The following is a 21,612-nucleotide window of genomic DNA, read 5'->3' on the forward strand; positions in this document are numbered from 1 at the left end:
AAGAAGACTGGGGGCTGGAGGGGAAGCAGGCTTAAACAAAACTAACCTAACAATCAAGCTCAGCCCCTGAAGTAATTGCAGCCTGAACTGCAGCTGTTAAAAACATCAGCCCAGTTGCAGAAGGCACCAAGCACTTGTAAGATTATCCCTGCGAACTTCCAAGCTAATCATGGTAGCATATGCTTTCCCTTGCTGTGTTTATGGAAAGGAGGGGGAGGTTAAGGCACAGATAGGAAATGCTTTAGTTTTTCTAGCCTTCCTGGTACAAGTTATGTTGGGAATCATGTCTGCTTGGTGTTGGCCAACATAACACTTTCAAGCTGAGCAAGTACCTGGGGAGCATTGCTTCTGCCCCACTCTGTAACCTGCAGGGAACAAACGCTTGGCAAAAGCCACTTACCAGAAGGATCAAGGTAAACAATCTGGGATGAGAAATATTAAGAAGTAATACATATTGATTTTTTTAATTAAACACAAGAGATTTAATTAACATCCAAGAAGCCAGTCTGAATTTTCCTGAGACTTGAAGCGTAAATTGAGAACTGCCCTTGTAAACAGCCACCCGCAGCTGTGATGGAAAGCTCGGGATTGAAGTGGCCTCAGGGTGAAGAGCCACCATCAGGAGCTGGGCAACAGGTCCGTATATATTTTCCATGGCTGTAGTTTGTTTAATTCAGTCAGACATCCAAAAAAAAAAAAAAAGTTGGGTTACGTGTATATTGTCTCTGTGGAGGAAGTTACAATCATTCACTTAATCCCTTTTGGGGATTAAATCAGTCAGAACACACAGGTGCTGCCATTCGTGCTTGCACTTCACATCCTTGGTGATTTGAAGGAGAAGGAAGAGGAAGATTTGGAGGCTTGGGGTGTCGTAAAAATTATTTAAGGAAGACCAGCAACTCCACTGGACTTGCAGTCCTGCTTCCTCAGCCCTTCTTAGTTCAAGTAAAACTATTTGAAAACTGAGATGATGCCTCCCTGTACCCCGACCCACTTTCTTAATACTAGATGCTTGAAGATGCATGTCTTGTTTGTATACCATGCAAGTTTAAGCTCTTCTTTCTCTTTAACAGAATGTAAATGGAAACTGGGTATCTCAGTAATAATAATAAATACTCTGTGTGTTGCAGAAGAGTCACTGGCAGGCAGCAGGTCTATGCTGGACCATCAAGTCTTCAAAGGTACGTCTCTACATCTTGAAGAAAACGTTCTTCCCCTGACACAGGGAGACCCTGATTTTTATTGCTCCTGCAATGAGAGTATGAGGGTTTTTAGCTACTACATTCTGATCTCACTGTGTTGTTTTTGCCTAGTGAAAGGGTTTTGTCTACTGGAGATGAAGGAGGAATGGTGCATTGAGCTTAATGACTACTACAACCAGCCCAGGATTACTGTTCTGCTGGAAGAGCAACTGTGCATATATTTATCAAGGGTCTTCCAGGTGATCATCACGTAAAGTAAGTCTTGACCTTTCCTGAGACAACTGATAGAGTGTCTGTGTTGGGGTAATGTAGAATCTGGTGGACAAAGGAAGTCCTTGCTAAAGGACACACCACTGCTTTTTGCTCATACACTTGCTGTGCAGCCATTGGGGCACAGCTCCAATGCACTCCTCCTGCACCTTCATAGCAATGTCTCTTAAAAAAACAGGGTAGATCCATGCTGAGGTGGGTATGCAAAATCCTTCCTTGCTGTTTTGTTTCTTAACACCTAAGAAATTATATTTTTTTCTGCCTTAAATAAGAAAGGAATGGGTCCATTAAAATAAAGCATATATGAAAACGGGGGCTGACCTAAGTATCCTGCTGCGGCCCTCAGTCCAGGGGTAGTATCAAAACAAAAGAGGTGCCATGCACCCATCAGCCTCGCTGTTTCCTATTGTGAGGAAAAAGAGATGGGTCTCCCCTGGATCTGCAGCCTTCCCTTTCTTTTTCACTCAGCTAAGTGAAACATTAAAATAGGGAAAGAAAATTGCAGCACGTCCTAATCCATCAAAAATATTTAGGCAAGAGAGTTCTTAGGAAGTCTCTTGAGCTTGGTCTCAATTACAGATGTCATTCCTTCATATCCCTTTGTAGGACTAGGCCCAGAATGGCAGAAAACTCACTCTGTGTCTTTCTTTAGGTAGATGGATGTGTATTGTTTTATTACAATAGAGTAATGCAGGCAGGAGATCTTTCTGTTTCATTGTTTTGTATCAGTTACTTTGCTGGTTCCTTCTTAGTTTCTGTACATAATTTAGTCATAGTTTAAAACAAAAAACAAAGAACTGGAGGAATTCTGAAACATTATCCAGAAATCTGTTTTCATTCCTGCTATGAAAGGAATTTCTTGTATGTTTGGGGGGTTTTTAAGTTTTTAATGTTTGAGTACCTTTCTAAAGCCACTCAAATAGCCAAAGTCTACCTGCTGGTCGCCCAGTATTAAATGTAACCATAGTATATTTGTCTGTAACAAGCCAAGTGAGCTGTTATTTTATGAGAGATCTTGAGGAAGCCAACAGAGCTCCTTTAAGTTTGACAGGGCAATTTGTTGAATCACTTCAATGTGACAAATCAGCATGACAGGCCTTCCTTATTTTTTGGCAGTCAGGAAATAACTCCAAGCTAACACAAAATGCCCAGCATGTAGTAAAGACCTAGGGCTGTGGAGTAGAGGGGTCTAATTGGGCTCCCCAAGAGGGCGCACAGCAAACCAGGTCGGTTTGAGAGCTTGTTGAAAGCCATGTTAAAAATTGATATCTTGTTTGGGACTGATTATCTTCAAATTTGCAAGGAAGCCCATCGGTAAAATCTGTTTTTTTTTTTTTCTGTAAATTCAGATCTCTTCCTGTAAGTTTTTAGAGCCATGTTCAGGGCTTTCACCCTGGTGCTGGCGATGGGCTGGGACCCGGCAGGGCTGTGTTCTAGCAGTAGCCAGAGCTCATGCTGGGCCATGACTGAAAGCAGCTCCCAGTGCCATGTTTGTTTATTGTGTTTTTGTCTTTTCTGCATATACTTTAAGTGGTATCTTATGACAAATTTTTCCTTCACGGGTGAGAAAACCAGTTCTTGTGAAAGCATTGCCCATTGATGGGAAGTACAGCATGGTTGTTCTTTTCCTACCCTTTTTGCTTCTGTATGGCTTTTGCTTGCTTGTTCGTTTGTTTGCCTCTTTCTTTCCACTTTAATGGAATCATCCTTATCTCAAGCCATGAGCCTTTTTCTTTCCAGCATACTTTTTTCTCTCCCTTTCCTTTTGAGGGGGAGTAAGAGAGTGGTTGTGGTGGAGCTTGGCTGTCCATCAGGGTAAAACCACCAAAAGAGGCAACAAGTCAGAGAATCATTTCACACAGCTTGCATGCTGCGAGATGGAGCATTTGGTTTGAATATGAATTTGATAGCAGCAACAGCAGCAGCAGGAGGCTTTATCTGCCAAACTGAGTAAAAATGAACCAGAACTGAGAACTCCATGAGCAAGAGGGGATGAGAAAAAAATATTCCTGCCTGCTTCAGTGATTCAAATGCATTTACTCTGCTCTAATGAATTACTTGTTGTATGATCAATGCTTGCACGTAGGTCATTTTTTTTTTTTTTTTTTAAGATAAGCTTAAATGGTCTTTATATATTATTTCCCTTCATATCATTCTCCAAGGCCTTTTATTCTTTGTGGAAATTGTGTTTCACTAAATTATAAGAGGAAATTTGTTGGAATCTAATACCTGGAGTGTGTTTCAGGTCAGGCTGAATTGTTTCTCTGCGTTTGCTCAGCAAGTGAAATGCTCTGGTGCAAGTGGGATTCTATAGCCCTCAAAAACCCTCTGGCTGGCCAAAGTCTTTCAGAAGGCATCATGGTCTCTTGGAGAGGTCACTTTATGCCACCAGTTTGCTCACTTTAAAAATATTGAAGACACTTATGTAACGAAAAACTTAATCTCTCATTTTTTTTCTGACATTTTCTGCAAGAAATATGTTAGCTGAAATACAAAAATCAGAAATATTGTAGCTTCAGGGAATAATTGAATATGGGTCTCTGACAACCCTGATGACCAGGTTGCCACTGAAAAGGCATTTTTTTTTTTTTTGTATTCTATCGTGATACTGAATTATAAGCAAACCCCCTGCTTACACATATGTATATGTTTTATAGGTGTACAATGTTTTTAATTATTCAGCTCTATGACCGTTTAATTCTAATTTAGCACAGAGAAGTTTGAAATTTACTCGTATTTTTTTAAAAAAATGTATTTTGAAAAATAGTCAATCTGTTAGGAGGATTATAAATCATGCTTTTCCTCCTAGGTTTACATTTGATTAGAATGCTAATGGAAAAACTCTGGAGCCTTAGGTAAATATTCTAACATTTCACAATCAACTGCAACAGCAAATCATAAGTGATAGACACGAGTGAAATTTTCTTACTGAATTTACACCATAACTACTACTTTCAATCTGAAGGAAATCTTGCCATCAACATCACAAAAAGCTTTGTGCTCTGGTGCAATACATAGCGTGATTTTTACATCAGTCTCCAGTTTTGCAACAGTTGTGAAGTTTTCAAAATTAAAAGTAATTTGTTACTATAGAATATTAACTACTTGTAAAACCCTTTATTGGTTCGGTTGTAAAGTTAAGCCCCAGTAACACGACTGTCTGCCAGCACAGCCCAAGAACGTGTCAAATTTTCAGGAGACTTAGCTAGAAGTCATCTTTTTGTTTTCATATGTTGTGCTTTTTGCTACCTGGTCAAATTACAAATGATCCTTCAGCTTCCTGTTTTATTCACAACTTTAGCAGTTTTCAAGCACACTGACTTTGCCTTTAGCATCTTTTGACCACAGCTTTCAATTTAACTCCAACCTGTGCCCTACAATTATTTACTGAAAACAACTCTTCATGTCAAGCAATCTAGCTTTTCCTTAGCTTTCCTTTTCTTACCAGAGCCACTATTACGAGCTTTGCTGTGTTAAAGCTGCAGCCTGTATAAGGGGAAGAACCTAAATGCCAAATGTGCACACTAATATGAGGTGTTACTATGAAAAGTAAGTTTTAGGTTTTACGTGAACAGAAGGAAAAACTGAAAATGGGTGAAGGTAGCAATATGGCAGAAAGAAAACTGGAGTTAAAGGCAACTGGGGCTTGGCACTGCTGCAAAAAACGTTGCAGGTCTTGTTTCAGTACCAGCTGTTCTGTGCGAGGAATAGTAGCTACCTATCTTGCTCCTCTAGTCAAAAGACTTTGTTCAGCCAGAGGCACCAAATTTTATAGAAGTAGTGGCCAAAGTTGTGTCAGAGAAAAACAGAACTATTGCAGGGTTAGAAAACCTCTGGGGAAAGACTGAAGGAAATGGTTGCATTTATTTAAGAATATAGAATAATGATTATTCTGATATACGAGATATTTAGGGAGTGATTTTCCATGTAAGTTTGAGAGTAAGCAGTCTTTCTCTTTGGAAAAAGATTTGTTTTTTCCTCTAACATTTAAAAAGTCAGCTAATCACTGTAGGAGGCTATGCTAGGAACTTTCCATCCTTCAGTGGACGATGGAAAAAAAAAAAAATGCAACCCAGTCCTATTCTGAAGTGGAGCAAAATGATTTTAAGAGCAGATTCACACCAGCCACAGCCCGGTTTAGTGTTGCTAAAATGTGACTCATAATGCCCAGAGGCTCGTTTCAGCATGACTGCCTCCATCATGCAAGCCCACAGCAGGCTTGGAGGGACCCAGCTGGTGCATGGTGGCTTTCTTGCACCCTTCCCTGCCCTCTGACCAGGCAATTTTGTGCAATGGATTCCTCAGCACATTGTTTTGAGGCATCATTTCCATTACTTTCCCAGGCTTCTTGTCACAAATTACCCAGGACTGAGCAGTTCTCAGACTTCTCTTCTGAAACGAAAAGCCACTGTTGCCACAAACTGTCCTTAGCATGAACTAGCGCGGCTTCAGGCCCTACCACCACTGTGATCACAGGTAGCTCAAGAACTAGCTGTGGCTGAGAAACAAGAACAACTTTGTCCACTATAGCTTACAGCAGCTCCTCTGCACTGATCAGAAGCCCAGGCTCAAGTCTGGATGCACAAAAATTACTATGAATCCTGAATTATTACTCTCTTGAATTCACCAAGAAAGACTCTGCTCCTCACTGTCACGTAGGCAACACCCCTTTCAGATTTCAGATGAGACCCTCTCAGACATCATACCAGCTAAGAATTTCTGTCAGTGAACAATTGTGAAGAAGCCCAGGTATTGTGCTCTCTGTGAACTTCCCTGGCCCATAACATGAAATACTTTCAGGTTTCATTGCAGTCAATACCATCAGCTCATGTTTCTGACCACTTCTCAGACTATATAGAGAGAGCAGCCTGCATATGCAGGCTTGTGTAAGTCAAAATTGCTCGCTAAATTTGTTAAGCCAAAAATACTTATTAGGAAATACTTGGTCTAAATTTATTGGCAAATTTGGCCCGTGGAAGTAGGTCATTATGTGACCCAAAGGTACATGGTGGAAATTCAATGAGGTAGAGGCTCATGGCACAGCTCTGAGGTGGCTAACAAGAGCATCTCTCACCACCTTCCAGGTATTTATACAGTGTCTGTCAACAGGTATCCCCAACTGTGACCTGAAAGTCCTGTTTCATCTTTGCCAGTGCTTTGCATTTTCACCATGGACTAGCCCACCAGTGCCAGAGCAAAGTGTATGTACATGTACGTATGCATGCAAGAGACAGTGACGAGTCTATGTCCGGTCAGTGAATCATGTTTGTGGTTTAGTGATAGACCAAATGGTATTTACAGCCTCTCTCTTCTCTTATCCTCCCAGATTTTCTTCTGTTCTATTTTTCTGATTTTTGCTTTTAAATCAAATTCCTATTTTCAACTCCACTTGAATACTACAGCTGGGTAAGGTAAAAGGATCACATCAAACCCTGGGTAACCCTCTTCTATTGAACACTGTCAAGGAGCTGCAGAACCATATTGCCTTGATGTATTCTTTAAATTCTGAGCTCTACTAAACTTGCAACACGCACACTGAACCACAGGAAGGTTTTGTATGATTGAAGTTTCCGTTTCACAGTGAGAACTTCTGTCTGGGATTATTACTTCATTGTTTGAATAAAAAACTGGGAAACCCTAAAAGGAAGGAGGTTTTCCAAACAATGATCTGACTAGAGGGCAGTTCCAATCTTGCTGCATCAAGCATGTCGTTGGCCCCATCTCCAGCTGAAAGAAATAAATCGGAAATGGGACTGTGCTCATAAACACATGAAGGGTGTTACACACCTGACCAGTGGCACACAAAATTTCTTCACTTCCTAACAGAAACTTACTGTGATGGCTGAAAGTTTTAAGTTTTTCTTAAGCTTAAAAAAGCTGGCTTGACAGTTGTACACAACTGAAGTACAGGGTCCCATGTTCTCACCCAGATCTGCAACTAATGGGAAAGAAACAGACACCTTTTTCTCCTGAAAAGAAAAACAGAAGTGTTCCTAAAGAGAAGGGGAGCCAACACTTGTTTCGATACAGGGGAATTGCTGCCTTTCTTGGAAGGGGGGAGCCTCTGAGCCCGTTGCACTTTCTCTTGAAAAGAAGTTGTTGGTTTCGCCTTAATTTTTCTGTGTCCAGATCAGAACTAATTCTTTAACAAGCAGGTAGAGGAGTTGGCTTCCTTAGACACAACAGGAGCAGTTCATCAACATCTGATGCCACTTGAGAGTTGAATACCAAGCTCAAAATCTGCCATTTTCACCAGTGTAAGTACCATTGCTATGATACTACATGAGTTCAGTAACTGCCCAGACCTTGAAACAAGGAATGAGGTTACACATGCTAAAGAACACAGCTGATTCTTACTGTCTTTAATTATATTCAGTTATTTATTATCAAATCTGTTAAAGTTTGGTGTTACTCCAGCCCCTTTTACATACTTAAGGCCTTCTCCCAGTTCTGACTCTTCATTTCAGAAATGAAAAAAAAAACATTAATTTTCTGATAATCCTTAGATGTTATACCGGTACAATATTAGCCATAATATAATGTGTGGCTGCCATTTCCATTTAAATAACTGTCTAGATGCACACCCACAAGATCTACTGCATTTACTGTCTTCTGTTTCTAGCTAATGAAGTCTTTATGGATAAAAATGTGAAGAACAGTCATTATGCTCCTGAAAGAGAAATTTGCTGTTGTTGAATATTAGTTTTCCTACCACTGCAGAGGAAAAATAAAGTGCCTCAATCTGGGCAGCAACAAACAGCTGCTCTTGTTCCTGTTCAGAGCTGTCCTTCTGGGTGAGTCATCCACACCATGCTGCCTCATGGAAATTTCACATTTATGAGATGACTTCAGAGTTGTCCTCAGGTGACAGAGCTGGGAGGTGAACATGCAAATGGTGCGCTTTAAAATTGGGAAGGCCTTTGCCAGTGCCAGCACTAATGGATCTGGACTCTGTTTTGACCTCGGCAGCGGGCTGTGTTGCAGCAGACCCAGATCCTTCTCCCCAGCTTGGAGGACTCTGTGTCTCCTGCTTTCTCTGTTCCATCCCTCTCCCCTGGAAAGCCAGCCTCACTCTATCTGCATGATCAGTGCTTGTTTTCTTTTCAGTCTCACCTTCTGAATCTAGCTTCTTTCACATCATTAGGTCCTCCCTCAATTTCCTTTCTTTCAGAAACACAGTCCAACCTAGTTCTTACCCCCTGCTTCTGCAGGTCTGTGTGGTCCCCCCAGCCCCAAGTCCTTGCCTTCCAGCAGGGAAACTATGAAATGCCTGGGAGAGCATCTGCCATGGAGCTGGGCAGCATTTCCTCAGTCAGGGAGCAGCAGTTCTACACGTGGCTGTATCCTGCCCTGGTGGATCTCACAGCAGCCTCCTGGGGTGCCAAAAGACCCTGTCCAACCCCCTGTTCCTTCCTGCCATGTTTTCTAAGTTATGGCATAGGTACAGTGGAACTTCTTGATAAAGTTGTTATACCTTAAAAAGTTATTATACTTTAAAATTAAGAAGGGAGCAGGGCCTGTTTTGAAATGGCCTGTTTTGAAAAATCTAATTCTCAAATATTGCTGATCATCTTTCATTGAAACTTGAAAATTTGACTAAACCATAAAAATAACAACAATCAACAACTGTGTTATAAGGCGAATCTGGCAAGGCTTTGAGCAACTTTAAAGGTAAAAGTTGACTTTAAAATATAACTATGCTAAGGTGTCTTAGCTACTGTACTGTACTTAGCTATTGTATTGCTTAGAGCATGATACACGACTCAAATGTCAACTCTGTGGCATGAGAGAACAATCTTATCTTCTGATGTGGACTGTGACTAGTGTAGATAAACCGTTTCCCATTTCCTGCCTGCTGTCACAAGCATTAAGTTGGTAACTATAACTGCATTACCGACAGACTGGTGGCAGCAACACAGATGAACTCATGTTTGTACTTCAAACTTCCAGTTTCAATTGTTTCTCAACAGCTGCATTTGGAGTAAGTCTTCTTTTAATGTCAGTCTTCTGACTGTTCCTGGAAGTGGCCTGAAGGACAAGGAAGCTCGTTCCTGTTTGTCCATGGAGTTCCCATTTTTTCACGGAAAGATAACAAGGAAAGCCTGTGAAGAACTGCTGTGCAAGAATGGAAAGAATGGTAGCTATTTAATACGAGAAAGCGAAAGCGTGGAAGGAGCCTTGTGTCTGTGTGTTTTGTAAGTACTTGAATACTAGATTTCTTATGAGTTTTCAGATATATTCAAAACCAAGGGTTCATATTCTCTAATGTTACTAATTCTTTCCCTAACATTAAGATTCAAAGTATTGGTGTAGATGTACTCAAGCAATGCTGGTTGCCTTGGGCTTCCTTTGTAGTGAGTGGTGAGAGGGTGGCATTTGCAAAAGACAATTCATACAACACAGGATTGATTAATTGTTCTCTGGTGATGCTGGTCTCTCTCTACAGACAATAGAGGGAGCCCAGAGGAAATATTTCAGCCTGCCAAAACATGGTGAGAAGAAAGTCACTCAAAGTTACTGCCTCTGTAATGATGAGTAAATAGCATTTTAGCACTATCGAGACCCTGAAAAGTCTCATAGTACGATATAAAGCACGTCTTTCTTCACATGCTTTCTGACTATTTGGTGAAACCTTAGCCTTGTGTTTCTTACACAGTATCTGATGTAAGAATATAAGCTGAGACTGAAAGCTGTAATGTATTGTTCAAATTCATATGGCAAACCCATGAACAAGATGAACATAAAAAATTACTACCACTAGTCCCTAACTTACCACAATTAAAAACTTATGATTTTCTTTTCCTGTAGGGAATAGTACTTTTATTTCCCTTTCATGACACCTGTTTTACATGTTTTCATATAGAATTGATCTGTTCCTAACACGCTCATGGTTTATAAGCTAATAACTCTTGAGTCTTTTCTGTTTGAACCTAAAAGATTTTATGCTCTCCTTGAGGGTGTATTTGAGTGTGATGTGGGGAAAAAAATCAACACCACATTTAATTAATTAATTCAGAAATATCAGGGCATTTTTTTGTCAATAAGCAAAATCTTGTTGCTTTTGAAACAAATCAAAGAAGAAGGGAGAAAAAGGAGGGGGAAATGGAGTATTGTGTTGGTGGATAAAAGAAAGAAGGATCGGGAAATGACAGAGAAATGGAGTAAGAAGTGAAATGGCAAGTGGGGAGCAAACAGAGTACTTGGGGAGGGAACTGCAGGAACCTGCCTGCAGTGTGGTGTGGAAGGAGATGTTCAGAGCAATGGGAGCATATGAGGGAAAGGATATATATACCCTGTCAGAAGGGACAAATGGAGATCCCGGCACAGAGGAGAAATGACAATATTAGTCCCTGACTTGGGAGGATGGCTTTGGAGATCTTATGCAGTAGAGGTAGATAAGAAAGCGATGATATACTTGTGTGTGTAATGAGTTTGAACTACTGAAGTAACAAAGTGCACATCTACTGAGTACATCGTGGGCAGATGCAAGCTGACATAAAGGTTAAGTGCAGTGCTGCACTAGCACAGTTGCATTCCCTCCCTTTTTTCTTTTTATTTTCCTTTTTTTGGGGGGGGAGGGTGGGGGGGGGGAAGGGGGTTCTTTTTTTATTTTGCTAAGGGCAAAGCAGATCCACTTTGTGATAGTCTGCAGTTGTGAATTTGTCTATCTACAGTGTTCTGGGCAAGCATATACAAAAGCATGTGGCTTCCAGCTAGCCTCTGGATTTTTAATGCTGAAAGAAGGCAGCGTATTTGAATTTAGTTTGTGCATTAACAAAAATAACAGTTAAACTGCAGGAGTGGCAGCAATGGTATAACAGGTACTGGGCTTGTAGAGGTGAAAGGATTGTCTACAGATAGCAAATGGGAGGGTGGTAGAGGATTGGCTCAGAAACTGAGAGACTGTCAGTGACTGAGTAGGGAGAGAAACTGTTCGAGGGGAATGCATTTGTTCTGAAATTGGAGGTATCAACACTAAAACTTTCAGTGTTGTTTCAAGACAACTTCTGGATTAGAATTACATCTTAAAACATTGCTTAGCACCTAACAGGGTTGATACACAAACTGATGCTCACCTGTGTTTTAAAAAAAAAAAAAGGTTGTTCTCAGCTTAGCTGGTCAATAGACATAGATAGCAATTCACATGCTACATAGAACAAGCAAAATTTTTGGTCCTTCCGACTGACTGAGGGGAGGTGATATGCCCACAGAGGACCTGAGAGTCAGAATGGTGGCACCAATTCAAAAACATCTCATCACTAATCAGGCACAATGCACAGCTCTTCCTCCATTGTGTACTGCTGTTCTCATCCCAAGCTTTCGCAGGTCTCTGACATTCCTGTAGTCCAGACCTATTGCACTTGCTGCTGTTCTCATGGTTCAACATGTCAGCCTACCAAAACAAACTCATCTCATCCCGTTCGTCTGCCTCTGGATCTTCCTTGTGCCCAGACCAGGCAGTTTGTTAATTTGAAATATAATATGCAGCTGTTGAAGTGCATTTAGTAGTTGATTTGGAATAACAAGTTTTCATTGTAATGGCAGTTTCATGTTTATTTTGTCATAACTACCGCAGTCAAAGTAGGCACTAACAGGCACTAACCTTCCAATGTTTGACAGGTAAAGAATGAGTTTCAAAAAAATCAGTTTAGGTTATTATTCTTCACCTTTGTGTGTTACTTTTACTTGCAAATTATGTTCAAAGAATGAATACTAACATTATAAAAAACTCATAAGCCAGATAGATAACCATGAATTTCCACAGGTATCTCAAGAAGGGGAAAAAAATAAAAAAGATGTAGCCCTGGGATGCAACTCTTTGAATCAAAGTAAATCTATTCTAACTGGAAGTTTTATACTGGTTCCAGTCCATAGTAACTTCTTCAATTACTATGTAACTTCAGTCCATAGTACCTTCTTCAGAGTAACCATCCATTTACATGCAAGTCGCCTAAACTAGGTTTTTGCCCTAAGATTCTCCCTTTCAGGACAGCTTAATTGATTTAGCTATAGCTGAAATCCTTCCATTGAACATACATACCAATTAAGAGAACTTGTCTTCAGATATTGCTTTTTTGTTGTTGTTGCTTTGTTGTGGTTTACATCTCTCTGCAACTTTACTGCCTTTTTTGATCATGATCTGCAGTTCATCTTCTGAACAGCTGCCATTGCTATATTTCATAAAGCTTTTGTTTCAGTTGATAAAAGATATCCAAAGTCATCAGTACCCTGAGTGTTCAAACTACGTTTATTATTTTTTTGTGTTTTTATTTAAAAAAATAATGTAAGCAAAACCATGGGAAATCCAAAGGACAAATAATTTTCTAGAAGTAGAACTTGTGCAGTCATTTTCTGCGTGTTGGTGACTGGAAGCCATTTTCTACTAACATCTCTCCAAGAATTCAACATTCGTCTTGTGATACAACTGCAAAGTGAAGTTTAGGGAGGTATCACATGGGGAGAAGAGGATAGACAAGAGGATGGGAAGCTTATGGTATCAAACTATTCTCATGCAAAGGCACGCGTTAGGTTTAGTTCATGAGTTCTTTGAAACCCTTAGTTGGGGCAAACATTTCAAAATTTAAAACCTTCTCCCAGTTTTTGAACTCTGGACTCCCCATTGTCTTACTTTTCCACCTTAGTCTCAGTCAATCTTACTGTACAACCTCTTGTGTCTCTAATATCACCTGCTATTGGCAGATATTTCCAGTCCCAATGTCTGTTAAAAATGCGGTTTCCCTTCCTTCCTCCATTGTGTCTGCTTTCAACATTGTGGGTCAGAGACTCAGCCCAGTGTTGAGACCCAAATATCATGTGTGTTCTTTTTTACGTGCTCACTGTTAAATATCCAGTATCATACACATCTGGTCAAAACAAACACATTCGAGGTTGAAGTAGCCTGGTACACGATCACATCTGGTATACGTGGAAGTATGAACAGCTCAAGGGGTAACTGTGGGGGAAATTAAGAGTATGAATTTATGCTGCTACAATTACTTGAGGGCTCTCACAAGGAAAGCAGTTTACATGAAAAGTATTCTACAACTTCATACTTTTGTGTATGCCATGGAGACTTCTACATCTGTTTTCTTCAGAGGAATGCCAGTAGGTCTCGTGTGAAAGGTGAACTGCAAGTTTTCTACAGAATCATTCTTTACCCTTTGATTAATGTGGTTTTCCTTCTGTGTCTTCTCTCATTCTTCCCAACTTCTATCAGTACAATAGGATAAATTTCCTCAGACAGCCTTCTAGTGTCATTTCAGGCCAATGTGTGTGTTTTCCATACAACGTTGCAATCTTCTGTCATAATCTGGGTAATTCTCTCAACCGTGTTTTACGGTGTAGATCAGTCTTTTGAAAGGTGATGGTTTCTCCTGTGGTGTTGCTAATTAGTTTGAAGGCAGCCCATTTTCCCCTGGTGTACGACGTTAGGGAAAGAAAGGCACCTCACTTTTCTCTGTAGCTATTTGGGTCTTTGCTGTAGCTCCATTTTTGAAGTAGGGGTACATGTTAACACCATCTTTCCAGTGTGAAAAGGATGTCTGACAGTAAGTCCAACATGGTTGGAGTCTGAGAGTCAACAAGGCCACAGCTCCCCCTTCTCCTCACTGCTAATGGAGATACTGCAGTTATCAATGATGCATGTGTCTGCTCTTTGCCTCCATTTTATTCCCATGCTGACATTTGCACAAAATGGTTCCTAGTGCAATGAAGCAATACTGCTGACCGTGAGTAAGGAATCAGGCATCCTACAGAAGCAAAGATTTCTTACACATGCATGGCACCTCAGCATGGAGTTGTAGGCTCTATTTTGTGTTTTACTGCCCAAGAATAAGTAGCAGTGACATCCAGCCCTGTCTGGGTGTGTAAACCTGAAGCATTTTCATTGCCTTGACTTACCAGATCTATACTAACGGAGCTGTAGAAGTACAAAACACAGCACAGGAAATGGACCTAAGAAGCTGGAGGAGAGCTCAGGCAGCTAGCTGATGTGGAGGTCTATGAGCTAACTGGCTATGCTTGGTCCAAGTCTATCCTAGGGAAAGTGCAGTGAGTGCAGATTGGACACAGCACTCTTAGGTATGTTTACCATACCTGGCCTAACTCCACAGGGCAAAAAAGAGAGCAATACATTTGTTCCAAAAATCAAACAGCTCTGCATTGTCATGTACAGAGGGCTAAATCTGAAATGACAAGGTGGGAGAAAGTAATATTTGGGTTTCTGAGGCATACGAAAACAATGTGCATGATTAATTTTTTCTAATAGATGAATAAACAGGACTTAGAGAATCTGAAGTATTTTGAAGGCCGTCATATATGAATGAAATAGAAAAGTGAATGAATATATATGTAATTGATGGTATTTAGCATCACACATTCCTTTAGATGTGTCTCTTTGGGTTTAGTCTTTCATAGCATTGCAGTTTACTTTAAAAACAAGCCAACAAAACCAAAACCTTACTGTCAAGTTCAGCTGTGGCAGTCCAAGCAATTTGCTGTAGTCTGACAGTTGATGAAAAACATAATGTATACAATGTTTTTCACAGCTTTGAAGAACTCATCTACACTTACCGTATCTTCAGGGAAAAGCAAGGATATTATAAAATACAGGTAAGTAACCTTCATTTCATCAGTACAGATTGCACTAAAGACAATTTTCCTGAAAAAATAAATGAAATGCATTGGACACAGGAGTTGGACTCGATGATCCTGTGGGTCCCTTCCAACTCAGATATTCTATGATTCTATGAATATATTTCCAAGTTTCTTTTATATTCTGTTCAATTCCTGACTTTTTAATGTTATACTTATTACATATGAGCTTACAAGTAGTTATTATCTTCACAGAAATCCCTAATAACCTAAGTGAATCTGTTTTTTGTTGACCAGCTACTGCCTGATTTGACCAGTTCTTTTTCATAGTACTGAAGAAAAATCTATCACTTTCATTACTTACTCCTGTTCCTAATTAGCTTTTTCTGTTTGAAAGCTCTGCCATGGCACCCAGAATCTTGTAGGGTTTTGAATAATGGAATAATCTTTGATTATAAAATACCTGCCCATCAGTGTGAAACAACTACACGTCCCATAATTCTGTGCGATTCCGGAGATAAGGTGATTCTGTGATTCCATGAATCAGAACCCTACACAAAGAAAGATTCAATTTATAGGCAAGTAGAGAGGACACTTAATAAGCTGGCTCAACCCTTTGCTTGTAATAGGATAGACAACAGGACTGACAACATTCAGGTAGCATTTAAGTGGAATGAGGCAACAAAACTCACTTCATAAAGGACACACCAAGCTGTCACATGCTGGTCACTCTTGCTTATTAGTGTTTTGGGCTGAGTATGAAAAATACCATTTCCGATGCAGAATTTAATGGTTTGTTGACAAATATATAGACATAGATATGAGAGAGATTATAGCTACTCTTCTAGGTTTTGCCTACCAGCACATAATAAACATTACGTTTTTTCAAACACAATTTTCCTTATTGGATTTTGCCACAAATGTGAAAGAAGACTTCCGTTCTTCTCCTTTTTAAGTCAGACTGTTTTGGATTACTAAAACAATATACTGAAATAATATGTTGATGGTGATGGGGAAGGCCAGGTCCAGCCATGGCCTTTCTGGAGTGTAGTAGGTTGACTCTGACCAACAGCTAAGCATCGCCACAGCAGGACAAGTTGGTGATAGGGAAGAGAAAAGCAAAAGTGAGAAAACTTTGATGAAGGCAAAAGACAGTTTATTAGGTGAAGTGAAGTCATGTGTGCAAGCAAAGCAAAGAAGGAATCTAGTCACTACTTTCCATCAGCAATCAGATGTTTACCTGCTTCCTGGAAAGCAGGGTCTCAGCAGACATGATTACTTGGGAAGACAAATACTGTAACCACAAGCGTCCCCACTTTCCTGAAGCTTTTAATACTGAGCATAATATCAGCATAATGTCAGGATACCCCTCTGGTCAACTCAGGTGAGCTCTCCTGGCTGTGTCCCCTCGCAGCTTCTTGTACACCCCCAGCCTATTTGATGTGGGAGCAGAGTAGTAAAGAGAATCACATAATCATCTAGGTTGGAAGAGACCTCCAAGATCACCTAGTCCAACCTCTGACCTAACACTAACAAGTCCTCCACTAAACCATATCACTAAGCTCTACATCTAAATGTCTCTTAAAGACCTCCAGGGATGGTGACTCAACCACTTCCCTGGGCAGCCTATTCCAATGCCTAACAACCCTTTCAGTAAAGAAGTTCCTCCTAATATCCAACCTAAACCTCCCCTGGTGCAACTTTAGCCCATTCCCCCTCGTCCTGTCACCAGGCACGTGGGAGAATAGACCAATCTCCACCTTGCTACAGCCTCCTTTAATGTACCTGTAGAGAGCGATAAGGTCACCCCTGAGCCTCCTCTTCTCCAGGCTGAGCAATCCCAGCTCCCTCAGCCGCTCCTCGTAAGACTTGTTCTCCAGACCCCTCACCAGCTTCGTTGCCCTTCTCTGGACTCTCTCGAGCACCTCCATGTCCTTCTTGTAGCGAGGGGCCCAAAACTGAACACAGTACTCGAGGTGCGGCCTCACCAGAGCTAAGTACAGGGGGACAATCACCTCCCTAGACCTGCTGGCCACGCTGCTGCTTATACAAGCCAGGATGCTGTTGGCCTTCTCGGCCACCTAAGCACACTGCTGGCTCATATTCAGCTGCCTATCAACCAGTACTCCCAGGTCCTTCTCTGCCAGGCAGCTTTCCAACCACTCCTCTCCCAGCCTGTAGCTCTGCTTGGGGTTGTTGCGCCCCAGGTGCAGGACCCGGCACTTGGCCTTGTTGAACTTCATACAGTTGGCCTCAGCCCATCGGTCCAGCCTATCCAGATCCTCCTGCAGAGCCTTCCTACCCTTGAGCAGATCGACACACGTACCTAACTTGGTGTCATCTGCAAACTTACTGAGGGTGCACTCGATCCCCTCAAAGATCAAAGAGACAGCCTCTATGCTGTGCAAGCACTGCTCTTAGCAAAAGACAAAACACTAATGTGTTATCAACGCTGTTCTAATCATAAAATCACAACACAGCACCATACGGGCTACTATGAAGAAAGATAACTCCATCCCAGCCAAAACCAGTACACAGAGGCAGAGTCATCCAGTCCATAGTGAACTGAAGAAAAGATAGAGGATGGAAAAAAAAAAAAAAAGAAAAAAAAAAAAGGTATCTCTGCCAGATAGTGAAGTGAATCCAAAGCCCCATTCTCTTTCAATGACTAGTAGAGAGAGTGGGACCCTCAATTTGATAGAGATAATTAATATGCTTACTCTCTGACATTACTATCCTTGAGCTGCCAGTGTTGCAAAAGCCTCTGTACGGATTACTCAGGGGTTGTGCTGTGGAAGCATTTCAGTCCATGTGTTTAAAGGCAGTTGTGAGAACCCTGTTCTCCTACATTTAGAGTGTCATCCATGTTTGGCCTCAGGAGTCTCTGATGCTGGTTATAAACTTGGACAAATCTGAGACAAATAATAAACTCCCACCTAAAAGCACAAGCTGGTGCCTGGAACATTCATATGGGTCCCCAGACATGTTAGCTGCCTTTGCAAGTCTTGGAGGGCAGACTCAGGGAGTGAAACATTTGACTGAGAAGACAGCAACTGGTTCTGTTCTTTTGCAATGTAAGAAAACAACATCTGACTCATGAAAAGAGTGAAAATCAGTAGCACGTGGACTGTTGTTGACTGAAATCCCTTTTAATGTTTTGTTTAAACAGCTAAGTATGAATGTGAAACTACATGAATTTTGTTCTCAGTAGCTGGCTGGTCCTACATCCCTGGTCAGGGATTCCTGAAGGGAGGAACTTAGACAGATGTAGCCAGGCATGCAGAGCTGTGAAGGGGTTTGGTTAGAAGCAGTGACTATTGGACTGAAGGAGGTAAAATTTCTTTGTGCTAGGATGGAAAGCCTGTGATCTGAACCCAGACAGAGAGCACTAAACAGCTTCCCCTAGGCTGCAGTGCACTCAAGCAGGGATGGTGAGGGAGGTTATGCTGAGTACCATAACCGCACCACCATACAGGTACCTCTGTGATATAACAATATTCTGTCACCAAACAGGTTTACAAAACAGTCCCTTGGTGAACAATAAGCTAGGCACAGTTCCTCTCGCTTAAGGTACCTTATGTGAAATAGACTTGTAAACTAACTTTATTTTCCTTTCCTTGCAGACTTCTGAAGGTATTCCAGAAAAGGTATTCAGAACATTAAAGGATTTAATATACAACTATGAGAAACCAAACCAAGGACTAGTAACAAATCTTCGCTACCCAGTCCAGAAAACAAAGCCCCTACAAAGAAGCCAGAGGCTCAAGTTAGGAAAGGATGACATTTATGATGGTGAGAAATTTAGTTCAGTCTTTGTCTTTTTATTAAGGCAACTGCATTGACAGGTCTGATGTTGGAGATGTTGGAGGGGAAAAAAAAAAAAAAAGCCATCTAATTTGTGGCTTCTTGTGATTTGTGTTAAAACACGACTTATATTTAGTTAGCACGTTGAAAATAAGAAGTACATAGCCTTGTGCTCAGGATCACAGCCTTGGTACCAGAGAGTTCCAATCAGATCAATACCTGTGCTATTGACCTGATTTATTGATTTATTGACTATCAGTTATTCACTGCACTTGACTTTCTCAGGAAGAAAAGGTCTTGTGGATACAACTGTTTAATAACAGAGCTTGCTGATTCAGAAAAGGCAATTCATGGATTTATGGAGTGGATGACCCAGTCCATAAGACACTAAGCTTAAAAAGTTGGCCCTGCAATAGCAGACAGAATACTAAGAAATCAAACTGAATTAATAATATCTGTCTATCAACACGGCAACATGCCATCCTGCTTAGAGGGGTCTTTCAGAAGAGCAATTTCCAGCCACAAGTTTTGTTCGTTTTTTAATTTATTTATTGATTTCTTTACAGAAATTGATGAAAGTGACTACGTTGCTGTCTTACCCTGAATGATCTGTGATCTGATGATTTGAAAAGCCACCTTTCTAGGCAGCACCACAGCAAAACAGGACAGCTGGGGAGAGTTAATGGTTGGATATTCACAGCAGTGGATCTATACCTCTGGAATTAGTGCCTTTTGGAGACTGTCAGAGCAACTGTATTCTGCCTCAGTAGATCCAGTACAAAATACTGTATATTTTTGTGCATTATTAAGAGAATTATTTTTTTGACACATGCATACATATACATATATATGAGGGGAAAGGGGGTTGTGTGTGTTTGTGCATTTTGTGTTTTTGTTTTGTTTTGTTTTTAGCAAACTCTCCAAGGTATCAACTGCTGAAATGAATAATCTGTTAGAAAGCCAGCAATGTGAAGACAATAAATGAATGTGCTTGAAGCCCTAGTTTATGGCAAAAATGATATATGTTGATAAAAATGATATATGCTAAAAATTTTATTTGCATCACATGATGCTTAAAAACTGTTATTTTGTTTGTGATTCATGTTACTTCATTGTTGGATATATGGGTAGTAGTTCAGCTGTGTTAAGGAATACTAGTATTATCCTGCAGGTTGGAATAATCTAAATTAAAACAAAAAGGTTGTTGTAAATTCATGCCTTACAAAATTAATCAGTAACATGAAAATGATTTGAAATATTTTTCATATTGATGAATGGTTCTGGTTTATAATTAGAGGAGTGCAAGTTCAACATCTGTGTAGTTACGCACATATTTTTTTTTCCAATAGGTACTGCATACATGAGAATGCTTCCATTTCATTTACCACTGCCATTAGCTGCCATTACTGTTATGTGTATGGGTTTTATTATTTTTTAATGTAAGTACTTCCTTTAATCTTTAACCCCTTGCTTTAAATATTTAATGTATGTGTGTGTTCTGAAGGTGGCCTGTAACTGCCAGCTAAAGTCATAACTGGAGTGTATGTCCTGATTCTTCCTGTTGCTAGCACCAACTCCCCCTCGGTCAGTAATCTTGTGGAAGACATTTATATTTTCTGTATGTTTAAGGTCTTTCACAAATGATTTATGCATTCATTTTAGTAGACTTGTTTCTTATTATACGTCTTTTCCACCACTGTTTGTTGAAAGGCTTTTAGATCCTTCAGTGCTTTGGACTTCATTGTGACCTTACTAATGGTTTTTGGTGCCAGGATAAAGTGGTACTTGTTGCATGAAGGAGACAAAAACTAAGAAGAAAAACTAATTCTCACATTGTGAAAAGTACTAATATGTGTCCCAAAAAAGGAATTGAAAAAAAAGCAAGTGTTCTTAAAAAACAGTACTATTGGAGGTGGGGGAAATCCTTCCCTCTCTAGAAGCACATACACTGGTGTGTCTTCCCTACTTGGAGAATTCAACAACTTGCCCAATACTTGGTTATCACATGTATCAGACTAAGCAGCTGCCATGCTGATATCCAAACTAGTGCACCTTGGTCTTCAACGGTATAAACACTGCAGTTTTTCTGTAATGAGAGTCTCAGGAGTCCTCCATGGGCTTTATCAGTCGGACTTATGATCGGCCTTAGGAAAAGGCAAGCGACACCAGATCCAGGACTGTGCTTCATGACCCTGATGGCGTGACTCCTGATGCCTGAAGAGCTGACCATGACAATGGACTGGTCTGTGGCGCTTTTTAGCTGGCAACTGCTGTTTCACATGCCGTACTGCATGAGCGCTGAGTTAGTGTTACAGTGGCTGAGGCTCCAGACACTGCATCTATATCCAGTGGTACATCCAGGCCCGTACAGCCACGACTTCCCTCCGATGCCTAGAGCACTGTGCCAGGCAGCTGAAGCACAGACCCTGTGACAGATCAACTACTTAAAGTTTGGAGCAAAGGCCCTGAAGAAAAGGAAAACGATGTACAATACACAGCTGTATTTTGTAAGAATAAAATATTCTGTTAACAGTATGAGGGGAAGTGGTTAATATGCACATCTCCAAACGATCAGCATGCCTAGTACACGGGAAAAAAAATCGTGGGCATGCTTCCAAAAGGCACGCTCAAAAGTTTCAGCCCCCAGCAGCAACTCCCTAACATCGCAGTCGCACGGGGAGGGCTATCCCGGCGGAAGCGCCCACCCCAGGGGCTCCATGTCCCGGCTTTTCCCCTCTTTTCC

At 40.8% G+C, this 21,612-nt stretch overlaps 1 protein-coding gene across 3 annotated transcripts; it reads left to right on the forward strand.

Annotated features, from left to right (window-relative positions):
• The first annotated feature begins 1,076 nt into the window (after positions 1 to 1,076).
• Positions 1,077 to 21,598, forward strand: SH2D1B (SH2 domain containing 1B). Of its 3 annotated transcripts, none has more exons than XM_040568999.1 (6): positions 1,077 to 1,181; positions 1,314 to 1,457; positions 9,443 to 9,667; positions 15,020 to 15,083; positions 18,689 to 18,857; positions 19,436 to 21,598. In XM_040568999.1, the coding sequence occupies exons 3-6, from the start codon at positions 9,534 to 9,536 to the stop codon at positions 19,471 to 19,473; spliced, it is 405 nt and encodes a 134-aa protein (XP_040424933.1). In that variant the 5' UTR covers positions 1,077 to 1,181; positions 1,314 to 1,457; positions 9,443 to 9,533; the 3' UTR covers positions 19,474 to 21,598. The 3 variants fall into 3 exon arrangements, with proteins under 3 accessions (XP_040424933.1, XP_040424937.1, XP_040424945.1); XM_040569003.1 differs by lacking the exons at positions 1,077 to 1,181; positions 1,314 to 1,457 and adding exons at positions 7,268 to 7,729; positions 8,095 to 8,266; XM_040569011.1 differs by lacking the exons at positions 1,077 to 1,181; positions 1,314 to 1,457 and adding an exon at positions 7,268 to 7,729.
• The last annotated feature ends 14 nt before the right edge of the window (positions 21,599 to 21,612 follow it).

The sequence above is a fragment of the Cygnus olor genome, chromosome 1 (assembly GCF_009769625.2).
Source record: "Cygnus olor isolate bCygOlo1 chromosome 1, bCygOlo1.pri.v2, whole genome shotgun sequence".
Lineage (NCBI taxonomy): Eukaryota > Metazoa > Chordata > Aves > Anseriformes > Anatidae > Cygnus > Cygnus olor.